Source organism: Microtus ochrogaster, linkage group LG2 (genome assembly GCF_000317375.1).
Source record: "Microtus ochrogaster isolate Prairie Vole_2 linkage group LG2, MicOch1.0, whole genome shotgun sequence".
Taxonomy (NCBI): domain Eukaryota; kingdom Metazoa; phylum Chordata; class Mammalia; order Rodentia; family Cricetidae; genus Microtus; species Microtus ochrogaster.
This window is the reverse complement of record NC_022028.1, coordinates 25,770,900-25,785,759: the sequence shown is the minus strand read 5'-3', so window position 1 is coordinate 25,785,759 and position 14,860 is coordinate 25,770,900. Positions and strand designations below refer to the sequence as shown.

Sequence of the window (14,860 nt, the reverse complement as noted above, 5' to 3'; positions counted from 1 at the left end):
AGTCATCACTTTTGGCTTGTCCTTTAGTCTTTAAGGATGGTTTAGATAGCATAATACCTTAACACACACATGCACACATATGTGCACACACATGCACACATACACGCACACACACAAACACACACACACACCCTCTTCAAGGAAGTCATTGGTTTTGTTCCATCAATCCAGCACAAACATTTCTCTAGCACCACTTTCTTTTTCTTTCTCTCTCTTTTTTTTTTGCTTTCTTAAGTGAAACTTGATTTTAACCAAATCTGATATGAACCATCTCTTGTGTTCTATTTGTATTTCTGTCTGCCACTTGAAAATAACACAGGTGCTAATAACAGTTTCCCAGTCAACACGTTCTGGAATTTTTAATGTATGCAAACAAAAATGAGTGCAGTTGTGATGTTCAGAGATGATCACTCCACTGAGTTCCCTGCCCCATAGAACTGCAGCTCAAAATAAAAACAAGAAAATCAGTGTGATTCTTAACATCAAACCATTAACATATTCTGGAGACAATAATTGCTATTACATGTGTCTCTTCCCCTTTCATTTCATCAGTAAATAAAAGGGAATATCCAGAATTTGAAACCACAATGTATGAAAGCAAGGATGGACGTGGGCCTGCCCAGTCCTGACATTGGTTCCTACCAGACTGACAGACTGGAAGTCAACGAGCGAAATGACTAAACTGCACTGACCAGCTCGCTCTAAGAAGCAACTGTGGATATGCCTAGAATAACTCTAGTTCATAAATGTATAACATATCTAAGTTCACAATTAATAAAAAAAATGATGCATCTAATTTAAATCACATTCCCTTTAGTACATCCTCATCCCTGGAACTGTTTGGTTGTCTTAGCACACTAAGTGGGAGTCATTTGTTAGGCACTGCTTGGTTTCTGTCCCTCTCTCCCTCCTCCCTCAATCATCTATTCTGAAGTAGAGCATGTGACGTGTACATGCCATGTCCGGTTAATCAGGATAATTTATTACCCATCCAAAGCCCTTGGTTTGCAAGGACAGAGGAAGGATACCTCTGATGGGACATCAACTTTATCCCTTTGGAAACTTTCTAATTTGGGTTACCTAGGAAGCAAACTGATAGAACTTCCAAGAAACTTGTTACTATGCAGAGGGGGAGGGGAGGAATTAAAAATAAAAATCCTGAGTTTACCAACAGCATGCCAAAATAATTAGCTGCAAAGGGCAAGCAAATGCTCGCCTGCCATTCAAGTTTGACGCAACCAACAGGCACAGTGATGTCCTGACTCAGATTCATCTAAAAGCGAGGACATGGAGAGTCCTGGGCAGTGAGATTCCCATCTTATTTTATCTCTGCCTTGCTCCACCACTCCACCTCTGCTTCTGCCAATGAGAGAAGAAAGAGAAAATGCTAATCTGTTGATTGGTTAAAATAAACATCTATTCACAGGGAATAATGAATTCGTTCTTCCAAGTTGGATTAATACTGACAAAATGGGGAGGTGGGTGTTTTATATTTCCTTGATGATTTGGCAAGGATTTCCCTAGAACACTTGGAGGAAACTTTCCATTTATTAAAAGCCATCATTGCCTGGCTGAGGAGACGGCTCAGTGGGTAAGAGTGTTCTAGCTACACCAACACAAAGACCAGAATTCAGATACCGTAGAAACAGTCAGGCGTGACCACATATGTCCATAAGCACAGTGCTCAGTGGGGAGCTGAGACAGGAGGATTGCTGGGCTTGCTGGCCACCAGCTTATGCAAAAACAAGAAAAAGTCTTGGTTCAATAAGGGACCCTGTCACAAGGTCAAGGGAATAAGATGGTGTGGGATGATAGAGGGTGGTACCACTCTGGCCTCTGTAAGCATACCTAAAGATATACACACATGCATGCACAACACACAATATTTCACACACACACACTTCACTCCCATGTATGGACAAATACACACAAACATACACCACACATGACACTCCTAAAATACACACATACACTCAAGCCTATCACCGTCATGGCCATGTTATCTTATGTTCAGCCATTCTCACATTAATACATAGATTGCCAAGATCATAAAACCAGGTTGTGGAAAAAAAAATCACTTGAGATGGACACAAACAGAATGAAAGTTCTACAGTGTTCCAGGTCCTTGGCTGCCCCTGGTTTCCAGCACTTACCACCTACACAGTGGTCACATGACTCTGTTAGAGCTCTGTCTTCTAATAAACAATAGCTTTCTCCGTTGTGGGCCACAAAAAGCCGTCCATATTATACTATCTACAAGCAAGCAAAAGTGTGGCTGAAGCACTCATCTTAGAAAAGCTGAAATATAAACCACCTGTGTCAAGTGGCCTTGGCGTGTTACGCCTTCTCGAGAAGATCTCCTACCTCCAGTGCTCTCTTTCGGGTCAGTTAGTCAAAGGGTCACCCTCACCTCATCAGAGAGCCCCTGTGAGGATGGCCACTCCTCACACACGATGCTGTTGCTTTTTCCTGAGGTTAAGGAACCCTCTCCTTGAGCACCCTCATATCACATGGCTTCTGCCTCTCACCTCTTGGCGTCACCATCACCAACCACCCCATTCACTCACCCAGGTGGATCCTGTTTCCCCAACAATTTATCAGCTCCCCAATAAGCCTGGGTTTCTAGGCTCGGCATTCTGCCTATTTTTACATTTATTTCCTCGTGTATGAATAACCCTTCCCATCTCATTCTTTAAAAGTTATCTAGCTAGGTTTACTCCACAGGTGGGATTCTCCCATCCATCTGGCCTTCATCAACTTCTGGATAGCTATAGAGAAATTATTTTCCACCCTACAGACTTAATAATCCCCTAGTTGTTCACCACTAAATTAACCCTGGTTGCTCAGGCGAAAACACTGGGCAACACACATCCTAAACAGTTCACCATGTAATTTTCACTCTTTAAAAAAAAATGGATTATTTTACTCATTTTATTTAGGACTAGATTAAATATTCCTGTTACAGCAATTAAACATAGTGATTTATTTAACAAAAGGAAGCACATTCTAGGGTCCCCACAGTGCTTATACAACAGGGAGCACCATCAATTCAGTTTGGCAGGCAACATGAGCAAATATTTATTACTCAGGGCACCATGGGTCCCTGAGCATCCCCATGTTCTTGCTTGTATAAAGAGTCTTTTACCGGGGGCATTCCTGAGGGTGCCAGCAGTGAGAAATCTTGAAAAACAGAATAACAACACCCTCCAGAGACAGTGATAAATTCCTAATCTCTGCTGTCCTCCTGTAAAGCAGGCTGTTACACATACATATGTCCTTCATGGGCCCTTTGTGTCCAAGGGCTAAGGAAAAATGACACACGGCCACACAATGTTCTAATTATTGCTTCTACCGTGAATAATAAAGTCTCCTGCCTCCATGCCGGCAGACTGGTGTCTCTCTACCCACCTGCTTGCTTCACAGTCTGCAGAAGGATGTAAGTTACATCATCAACCTGCAATAGCGGCAGAGAGCTGATGGGCTGCTGTTTTTACATTTAGTTCCTTCTCTTCCAGCTGTTGAGCAGATTTATAGAAATTCTTGGGATCTTCTGCATGATGGTAGGGATAACTAAATAATGATTACAATACCCTATCTTTTTGTTCATATGGAAGTATACTGAAGGACATCAACTTTTACACTTCTATTATTGTTTAGCCTAATATTTTACATGAAATCATGAGGTCAAAACTCAATGCCAGATATTGTACTGTGTGTGTACATGTGTGTGTACGTGTGTGTACATGTGTGTACGTGTGTGTGTGTGTGTGTGTGTGTGTGTGTGTGTGTGTGTGTGTGTGTATGTTGGGGGCTACAGACCCCTGGCCCCTTGACTTTCTTTGCCTGCCTCAGACCTTTGCCTGCTGGAGTGAACTGAGCAAAACAACTTGTTTACCTGTGCCTGCAGCTGCTCTGAGCATGAGACCTTGATGGCAGGAGAGTGGGTTCTGGTGAACCTGTGATTGAAAGATCCTGAGAGCTGGGGCGTGGCCAGAGCCCTATATAAGCTGCCCCTGAGCATAATAAAGTTGTCATTCTTGTATCAAGGGTGACCTGTGCCCCTGTGTCTCTGTCTCTGTGTGTATGATTTTAAATCTCCAGCCTAGTTTCCAGCTCATGTACCATCCCGTAGTGCAGCAGTGCAGGCCCTACTGTATGTATGTATGTATGTATGTATGTATGTATGTATGTATGTATGTATGTGTGTATATATATCCCTACAACACTTGAGAGAGAAGTCACTTACATGAAACAAGGTCAAGATTGGCTCTATTCAAGCCTGTGTTTTTCGTTCTATACCCCACAGTTGTTCATTTGTAATATAATTTTAAACCACGAGCAACAGGTCATGTTGTGCATAAGTAACATTACTAGTTTTATTGAAAGGAAATGAACTCAGATGTCTAGAAATCAAGCTTGTTCATTCATTTGCTCTTCCATAAGTAATGCTACACCCAGTGGCATGATAATGTGCTGCTCAAATTAGCAACATGATTTAGGCAATGTTTAAATTATTGTGACAACTTTATGATAAATAACAAATCATGTCATATGTAACCTGTTTTTGAAGGCAGTCATAACTTGATAGATCGGACTGAAGAATTCATCCTTCAAGAAATTATGTAGTAAGGAGAGGGAATTCAATCTTTAAATTCAATAACGGGGGTTCCTAGGGAGATGGCTCAACGGGTAAGGGCACTGGCAGCTCTTACAGAAGACCCAGGTTTCATTCCCAGCATTCACATGGCACCTCATCACTGCATGTAACTCAATTTCCAGGGGATTCGCTGCCCTCTTCTGGCCTGTGAGAGTACCATGAATGCATATGTGTGGTATACACACACGCACACACACACACACATGCTTATACACAGCTAAATTATTTTTAAGATTGAGTAACAGTTCCAGCAACAGCAAAGCTGTCATTTGGAGAAGAGGTGCCTTATTTAAAAGGCACAATTCCATGCATGGACTTGTAACTAGGTACTCTATGGTGGCACGTGTCTTTTGTTCCAGCACTCAGGAGACAGAGGCAGACAGATCTCTGTGAGTTTGAGGCCAAGTTGGTCTACAAAGTGAGTTCTAGGACACCCAGAGCTGTTACATTTCTAAAAAAAAAAAAAAAACCAAACAATTTCTCTCTAGGTTTATTTCACTGATCTATTCTGATTAAAACCAATCTTTCTTTTTGAAGGATGTGGGCGTAAACTTGCATGCACATGCATGGGCATGTGTGTGTTTATAGTGTCTGGAGAAACAGTGATGAGAGCTGTATGGGAAGAGGAGAAGTGTGGGTCATAGTCAAGTGGCGTGCACACACTGGAACAGAAAGGGAACGCGAATAGAAAGTGGAGAACCATGGTCACTCCTTTCCTATGGCCATCAGAATGAACTTGACCAAGGGATCCTTTAGTTTATAATGGGAAAGCCTAGCCTTGGTGCGCTCGCATGGCCTAAATACTGAGCCCTAAAATGCATCTTCAATAGAGGGTTAGTTAACTCAACGTGTTCACCATACTCAAAGCAGCCAATGCAAGGCTCCTACTGTCTGTCTGTCGCCTGAGTCCCTTCTTCACCATTAGGACCTGAACACACACCTTCACCCTCATGCACAAGCACCCACATTTCTTCTTGCTCCTTGCTTCTACTTTTGTTCCCCACATTTCACTCTCACCAAAGATCCAGTGATGTCGGTTCGAAGCCATTCTCCTGCTCCAGAGCTTCTCAGTCCCTTTCAGTTAAAAGCAGAATCTACCCAAGCTTTCTGAACTCAGCAGTGTGTGCCTTCATCTCCCTGCTCCAGGGTGGTCATCTGGAACATCACTCCCGTTCTGAATACTTTCTGTTTTAGGATTGAGTGTCAGCTCTCCCTTCTACCTTGAATGTTATTTGACCAGATGCCAGCTGGTATCACATCCTTCATACCTTAGATGCATCGTTAGTTCCACAAAGGACTTCGTGAATCTTACATTTCTGTGGCCAAAATTATCTATCCAAGGTGCCTTAAGTTATGCTTGTTTACTGTAGCATCATTGATAATAGCCTAAGGCACAGAATATGAAAGCCCAGGGCAGTGCTGTTCAAGACAGCATGTTGCCCGAGGCTGTTGATGACTTATAGATGATTAGCTGCAAGTCATCAAAGAGATAAATTTAGATTCCCACTTCCAAACTGTTGCAAGCCAAAAGAGCAAGTTTGTCTGTGATATTAAATATCAAATATTCATACACATTGTACGTGTCCTTAATCCTATCACTCAGGAGGCAGAGGCAGACAGAGCTTTTGAATATGAGGTCTGCCTTGTGTACAAACTGAGTTCTCAGCCAGCCAATGTTACGCAGTGAGACCTTGTCTCAACAAATAGAACAAAACAAAGTGAGTGGAAAGGCATGTAATGTAGGTAATTGATAATTTACTTTTATTTCTTGATTGAGTCTGAACCCAAAATAAGTCAAAATTATTACTCATAACTCTGTGTTCATGTGTTAATATGAATCATCTATATATGCATTCTATGACTAATGGTATTTATTTTAATACTTTTTTCGTATATAGCGTTCTAGCTATAGATATGGATTTTTATGTTTGATAAGATTAGTGACTAAAAACTATTAAAATTGGATGGAGTGTCATGTCCTATCTTCAATTAATGTCTTTCTATGAAATAGCACCAGTTGTATTCAATAATTGCATCAAGCACATGATGCCTGGGGCAGAGAACTGACTTTGTACTATAGGCACTTGAAAACTTGTACTGGGGACTGTGGGGTCACTCCCAGTGACCTAGTTCCTCATCTCATAGGATGATACAATTCTATTTTTGTGTCTGGTACTCTGAGAAGACAGTATCTGTTCTGGGAGGAGTGGCCTCTTGGTTCTGTGCACTGTGCAGCTAAGAGGGCCTCAGGGGACAGCCAGGTAATCAGCTGGTCTTGGAAGAAGACGAAAATCCCTACCCCTTCCTGGTCTATATTCACATGCATTCTGCCCTAGGCCACGGTGGGAGGTGAAAATCCAAGATAGAATTGCTTTGTGTCACATTTTATCCCAAATGTGTGAGGAGCAACTTGAATGGCTTTGTTGCAAATGTTCCATAGATTCTGAAGAGAAAAGATGAAGTTAAGGGAACATTCATCCCCTCAATACACAGAGGATGTGTGGTGTCCCCCAAGTTTAAGGAGGGGATTCAAGTAGCCCACCCTCCACTCTGGCCAAGAACATTCTGTATCCAGGAAAAAAGATCTCCCTCTGCACATGTGCTGGAATGTCCTCCATCTTGGTTAAAGCCTCCACCCCTGCAGGCCTTTGCTCAAATGTCATAGTCCCCAATTTTCCCTTCTACGAGCATCAATTGAGAGTTGTCACCTACCCACTGCCTATGTCACCCTCTTCACTCCTCATCCCTGTCTTATTTATTATATAGCATCTTCCCCCTTTAAGTATATCCCATACTTTACTATCGAGTTTCTCTCCTAGCATATACCACACACCCCTCATCACTGGCAGAAATGGGAGCACTGCAGAGGCAGGAATCTATTCTTATATTTTGCTCAGGTAAGAATTCTTAATTTGGACAGCGGTGCAGGTCACAGAGCACAAGACAAACAAATATTTGTTGAACGACTATGCACAAACTATAATCTCACAGGAGCTGGCGTATTGACTAACTGGCAAAGTGGGACCAACCCTTCTTACTGCTTCCCCACAGCGTGCTGGACTCACCATTCCCCTGCTCCAGACAAAGTGCTGTCAAAAGCCAACTCCTGTCAAAGAGCTATTGGAAGGTCATGGCTCAGAACCAGCACTTAGCAAGTACATTTACCAGGTCCAGGAGCAAGGCAAATGACAAGGATTAGGGCTGGGGCATGCACCTTGACAGTTTCCAGCAGTAAACACCAATCCCTGAGCTGAGTTTCCTTAAATAACTGTTTCCTCTCTGGGGGCCAAGTGACCAAATTGGACTCTTGTAATGTTTAACGCAATCCAACACGTGAATCCAGACAGGAAATATCATGTTCCTTGTTCAAGTGACTCCCAGAGCTTCAACACACCTATGCCACTTTGCCTCCGCCACTACAGCTGGGTGACCAGAAAGTCCTTGTCTCCTGAGGCAGGAGGGAGAGACTCTTCTACAAGAAATAGCTAGCCACACTCACCAGGATGAAGACCGTGAAGAATATAACAACAATGGCGGCCGTGATGAAGAGCTTCTTCCGGGGAAACACGGTGGCAGGGAGGAGGAACACCAGCGCGAAGCAGATGGCACCGCGCAGCCCTCCGTAGGCAATGATGAACTGGTCCTTGAAGGTCAGAGGAATGGTCCGGAACCAGTTAATCACTTGAGTCAGCACAAAGACACCTATGGACAATGAGAGGCCCAGAGAAAGCAGACTGTGTGAGTACGGACAAGGACAGACAGGGACAGACCAGGGAATCTGAGTCTCCGAGTCTCTTTGACTCTTCAAAGTGTGCATCCCATCCTGCAAGTCCTGGGGACTCCTGGGTTCTTGGACTCTCGTCATTTCAGGATAACGTGCTTCTACCCATCAGAATTAGAGACATAAAGAGAGACTCATTTTATCTACAGTAAGAGCCTTGAGGGAATATATAAGCACAAGGTAAAGGGGGAAAGAGAAAATGAATTGGGGATGGGAAAAGAACAAGAAGAAGAAGTCAGTGGGAAAAGAACAGGAGTGGGGAGTAGATGAGGAAGAAGAAGAAATGAAAACCAAGAGGCAGCCAGAGCAGAAAGAAGTCCTCCTGGGTCATTGCCACCAACTGTTCATTGAGCCAAGGACTGCTCCTTACCCAGTGCCCGCCAGATCAGACAGAAGACCAGTGTGAAGCAGACGAAAGCCCAGTTCCACTCATGGTTCTTCCCGACGGTGGACACGCCCATGAAGATGAAGATCAAGGTCTCGCTCACACTGCTCAGCATCTTCATGAAGTACTTGATGGTCGTGTAGGACTTCTGAGACACGTTCTCCTCCACATACTTATTCATTGTCATGGCACACGCCGTGATTCTAGAAGGGAGATGTAGCTTAGATGTAAACACAGCCTCAACCACAGTCAGAATACCAGGGTCAGCCCCTAAGCGTAAAACAATCCCTCTGCTGGCTGCTTGCCCAGAACCCTAAATAATCCCTTGACCTTCTTCTGCTCATCTCCTGACATCCAAATTCTCTGAACAACCCATGGTCACCATCACCATCAGCCCTCCTTTGGGGACCCAAACTTTAAAAGTTCAAAATAATTTGAAACCCACTCATCCTATAAAAGCAACTTTCCCACTTGTATTGACTCTATTCCTACATTACATTAGAAACCTTGAACTACAACACAAACCCCTCCGCTCTCTCAGGTTGCACTGGGCGTCTTCCCTGCTATTCTTCCTCACTGCTGCACCCCCTTCTCCATATAATAAATGTCATTTCAACTAGTCTGTGGTGTCTATTTCTATGAAATTCAAAATAGGCTCCAAGAATTCCCAAGTAAAGGAAGTTTCTGTTTCTTTTCTCTACCATCTCGCTCACAATTTGGGGGCCACTGTGCTCTTTGCTCCCTCTCTTGCGGTAGCTATTCTGACACGGCATCTTTGCATGCCTCGGGCAAAGGTCAGATCAGACACATGCTGGCAAGGTGGGCACTTGCTTTCCCCCTCCACTTACATCCTCCTCTCTCTCTCCGGTGGGCACACAGCTCATGTCCCCAACTGCCTGTCACATGCAAAGCATTTCATGCTCTTGACTACTGCCTGCTTCATGGGCACACAAGTTCCTATCAGTGCAGGATATCACCCCCAATCAACTCGAATGCCACCCATAGATGGAAATATAATCTGGTGCAGGTGACAAGCATATTCCAAGTCTTCTATGAAGACTACGGTGCCCACACAATGCCAAAGGACTTCATTGTGAGAATGAGCTGAAGGCAGAAACAGAACAAGGGGACTCTGGTGAGCTACCTCAGCTCCCACTGAGTGATAGCCAAGGGATAAAGCAACTTCCAGTCATGGTGGATCTGATCTGAGTCCAGAGCCACATCAACATGCATGACCCACGGCCAGTGCAGTGGGCTTCCTTAACCCAAGAGTATGACATGGGACAGTTCAATAAGGCAAAGCTCAGATGCTCTGAGATCAGAGCCAGCAGGTAGTCACAAGCCTTTGCCCTTGCAACAAAGAGATACATTCCTCACACAAACGGTTTTATGTTGTTTTTTTTTTATTAAAACAAAACAGACGCTCCACCTATGCAAGGAGTCTGCATTTAGACACAATGTCACCACCACCGCTAGAACAAGGAAGTGTTTCTTTTAGATTTATATGGGTGAAGAACATATAATTCATGCGGTTTCCAAAAGAAAGGGTAAGCCTTTTAAATGAGCCAATAAAAATGAGCAGCCAGAAACATGGCAAAGCCTGTGCATAGCTGAGAGCTTATACAATACGGGCTCGTGTTTGGAGAGCCTTTCCTAGGAGCCAGGGACTGAGCAAACACTATGTAGGGGCTGGGTCAGCTAATCCTCATAACCCATTTATGAGGCAGGCTCTATTATCGCCTCCACGTTCGTACATGGGAGAACAAAGGAGGACTCAGCATCTCACAGCCAGTAAACGATGCTGCTCAAGTGCTGAACCAGGGACGCTGATGCAAGCCAGTGCTGTTTAGACCTGACCCACACTCCTGAGAGTTTCTTAGTGAGCCCAGTGGTCTTGTGGGAGAGAAAGCTTCCACTACTCGTCAAGCTCTGACTCCTCACCTCTCAAGAATAAGGCTATCTGTATTTGTGCGTTGGTTTCCTGGGTCTACTGTAAGAAATTAGGGCTTCACAGTTCATTTGATCACCTCACTTTCCATATGTCAAAATCAAAAATAATTTGAACTCAGCTAAAAAAATAAAATAAATCATGATGTTGATTGAGCTGTGCTCCTTCTGGAAGCTTCCAAGGAGAATCTGTCCCTTTTTTTTTTTTCTGCTCTACCTTCTAGAGGCTGCTTAAAATCTTTGGCTAGTGGGCACATCACTCTGCGTCTAATATTCCTGACTGTGATAATGATAACTCCCTTTCATAAGGGTTCTGTGATTCCCCTACACCCTTTTGATTGTTATTATTGCAATCTCCCCGTCTCAAGAACCTACTTAAATATCATTTGCAATCTCCTGTTTGTCACACAATGTAAATTATTAGCAAGTTCTATGAATCAGGATGAAGAGGTCTTTGGGTACCTACATCGCAGATATCCAGATATTTTCATACTTTGGCTTCATGTGGCCGGAGTAGCTGGGGATGGAATCGCAGGCTTTTGTGGTCTCACCCATGAGCTTCCTAGGTAGCACGCCCTTCAGTTGTCATTCCCACACTGACAGCCTCATAAGTTGTTTAGGTCAGCTTTGAATTTTCTCTTGGGCATGGGCCAGCCTGGGATTTGCAATCCTCCTGCCTCAGCCTCTGGGTTGCTGGATTTACAGGTCTTCACTACCAGGCTCAGCTTACTTAAATTTTTAAAGTCAAAGTTTCAGAAATTGAGATTCCCTCATACAAAATAATGAGGCAAAGGTGACAGCCTTTTACAGGGGAAAGAGATTCAGCAACGAGAACAGCCAAGCTTCTCTTCAAGGTCAAAAGTAGAAAATTTGGATATAATTGACAATGGCCATATTAGTTCTTAAAACATTCTAATCCTATGGGCAGGATGTTTTAAGATCAAGATGTTTAATTATATAGACAAATGTGGAGAATAATGAATAGCAAATGCTCATTATCCAACCTCCCTCAGTGACATTTGTTTTTAAAGGGAAGCACCATCCATTATCAGATTGAAGCGCTGTGCTTCTTCAGCCCATACTCCATTCCTTCTCTTCTTGGCTTCTAAAGTTTACAGTGATCATTTGAAAAACATATTTGCAAGACTAGAATAGTGCTGTGTAAATATGTTACCCACCCCTCCCCAACCATGTTCTCCTTATTACTTAAGCACATGTAGAAGGCAAACATTAATATTTAGTTCATGATAGGAAGTAATTTAACAAACACCAGTCATTCAGGTATGATTGAAAATTGTAGTCTTGGTATATGAATAGCAAGTGGGTTATTTTCTATTATGCTACATCACTCACATGATCAGGAGGGATGTCCATGCTGGCCAGACCCTGATGGTAATGGAGTGGTTTACCTCCCAGCATCACTTCAAGAGGAGAAACACACTGAGGGACTACTATAATCTTGGTACCCGGAAGCACCTTGCTTGGGTAGCACCTGTTCATCCACAGCGTTGATGCATAGAAGGCATTGGACCAAAGTTTCCAAATATTGCCATTGTGGTCTACCATGAAAACTCAATATCCATGGTCACTCAGTCAGTGGCTGGAGGGTGCTTCCCTACCACATCAACTTTGCTGTTCTGGTGTGACTGCAGATCAAATCCTGTCACGAGCAGAAACTTCACAAGGCCTCAAAGCCACAGAGGAGATACTCTCTTAGGGAGGCAAAAAGAAGCAGTGTCATGTGAACAGAAAAGAATAGAATCTCCTGGGACCCTCCTGGCTGCTTATATGATAGAGAGGCCAGAGATGCGAAATTATGAGCCATGGTCTATGAAGATGAAAGCAAGGAAGGCAGAGCACCAGCCTCCAAAAGCTCCTGGTCTAAGGGGAGAAATGGTCAGGAAGAGATTGTTGCTATACAACACGGTGGGAGCTAAACACAGGACCAGAAACGGTATACTGGCAGTGTCTTCTAGACATGAGGCCATGACACTCATGAACTCATAGGAGCTGTAATCTCCTGCACAAGAACTGCTCAAGAGCAAGCCAATCAATAATCCAGCACGGAGTGGGAGGAGCTCATGACAAATTGATGGCTTCTGGGGAACAGGGAGTCCATTTTCTTTGGAGATTTAGTCCCTGGTAGGTTGCTGTTGCCCCAGTGGGTAGCCCTACATCCATGTGTTTGGTCTAGGTTGGTCTCTAAGTTATTATTTTTATTTTTAAAGAAAAAGAAGAGGACATGAAGTTGGGAGAAGAAGATGATGTTGGGGGCTTCAAAAGGAGTCGGAAGAGACTTGTGAGGGTAGGCATGATTAGAACATACTGCATACATATATGAAAGTCTTAAAGGATAAATAATACTAAATCAAAAGAAAGGCTGTATTAAAAGCATGTGGAAGTAAATTGTTAATTATTCCACAGAAAAAAGGTGCAATTGTACAAATGTTTCATCAGCAAGAGGCCCTTGAGAATGAAAAATAGAATAAAAGCAGAGCTTCCCTTCAGCACCTGCAATGGTGCAGTGTGAAGAGCCCCCGACGACAATAAAATGTGATGCTTGAGTTCCTTACATAACGATAGTATCTAAGCGCTCCACCTTGCACATTCTGAAAAGTATATGGGTTATTTATAGTGTCGAAAACCATATAACCATTGTGGAATGACCATCATCCTCTGTATCACACGGAGTTGTGCCAAGAAAAAGCCCGCACCCCCTCAGCATGGATGCACCTGCCTTTTACAAATATTGCCAACACACAATTGGTAGAATTTACAGAAGAAGAGCTCACAGACAGATGAGTGCACCTTAAGAAAAGCAGGTCAAACTACAAGAATATTCTGGTAGCCAGAGGAGAGTGAAACAATAGCATTAAAAGATCACTAAAGGCGGCAAGGGTCAGAAAATGATGGGTATACACAACAATCAAGAGCTGTTGAATCTGCTGGATTCTGTAGGCAGGGTGGGAGGTTGAGGTTGATCTATTTGGCTGTAACGTTATCCAGCCCCCATCATCTCGGTCCCTATCTCTATTTCCCATAAGTCCACTAGGAACAAGAAAAGTATCCATTGATGTGTATGTTGATTATATCTTTAAGGCATCTTGACTCTGATCCTATTTGAATATACTCTTGATAGGAATAGTACTTTGATATGAAAAAAAATCATACTCTAGGAGAAAATAAAAAACTCTGGAGGGGCGTCACGTGTGCAGAGGACAGATTTGGAAGGGCACGAGCCAAACCAATACAGATAATTTGTTTCCTTCGATAGCTTGTCATTTCACTTTCAAAGCCCGCTCCCGCACCTGGCCTATGTAACAAACCAAAACACGCACATGTTTTGACAGGTGTTAGGTTTCGCTGCGTGAGACCACATAGAGGTCAGACATACTGCTTTGTGATCATCTTGCCTCACTTTAACATAAATGTACGGTGATTATCGCCAATTTAGAGATGGAAAAGTAAAATCACTGTAATTAGTGGGTTTTGCATTCAGCAGCAATTGAGGTTTTCTTCATCCTCATATTGCTTAAAATATAGCATAGGCAAAGATCAGGCTAGCTAATACTCCCTCAACAAAGTCTTCAAGGATAAGACAGAGTTTTTCCTTAAATGATCTGGCATTTGACTATCTGTGAACAGAAAATTCTTCCAATGATTCCCGTCTTCTATAGGAGGCCTTGACTCCAGTATAGTATCCCATGAAGCTGACTTTCTGTAGACTGCATTTCCTTTTATTAGAACATATACTTTAAGAGAGTATAGGCTCATATTATTCTCAGCATAGCGTGGTTCTGTACCTGAGTTGCTGCCACATTCAGATTCTTTCACTAGATGTGAAATCTACAATCTTTAAAACCAAAGGGACCCAGCATTAGAATTGAAAGCAGGAGGTGGATTCAGATTTCTGGGTGTAAAGACATGTAAGTACACACATATATACATATTATAAAAAAAATACATATTTTTTATTGTTTTGTACAGACATGCATAGACATGCTTTCTGTGTATATTTATAGAGGACATACTTACGTATACGTTTATAAATATAAATACCTTTAAAATACAGTGATCAATTTTTTAAATT

At 42.9% G+C, this 14,860-nt stretch overlaps 1 protein-coding gene across 1 annotated transcript in view; it reads right to left on the bottom strand.

The window, feature by feature from the left end:
- The window catches only part of Slc9a2 (solute carrier family 9 member A2), an 81,883-nt gene that overhangs the window by 14,664 nt on the left and 52,359 nt on the right, over positions 1 to 14,860 (bottom strand). Inside the window, exons 4-5 of the mRNA XM_005359993.3 lie at positions 8,809 to 9,026; positions 8,157 to 8,359 (exon numbers count right to left, since the gene is read on the bottom strand). Coding sequence (XP_005360050.1) covers positions 8,157 to 8,359; positions 8,809 to 9,026 — 421 coding nt within the window. The remainder of the gene's footprint in view (positions 1 to 8,156; positions 8,360 to 8,808; positions 9,027 to 14,860) is intronic.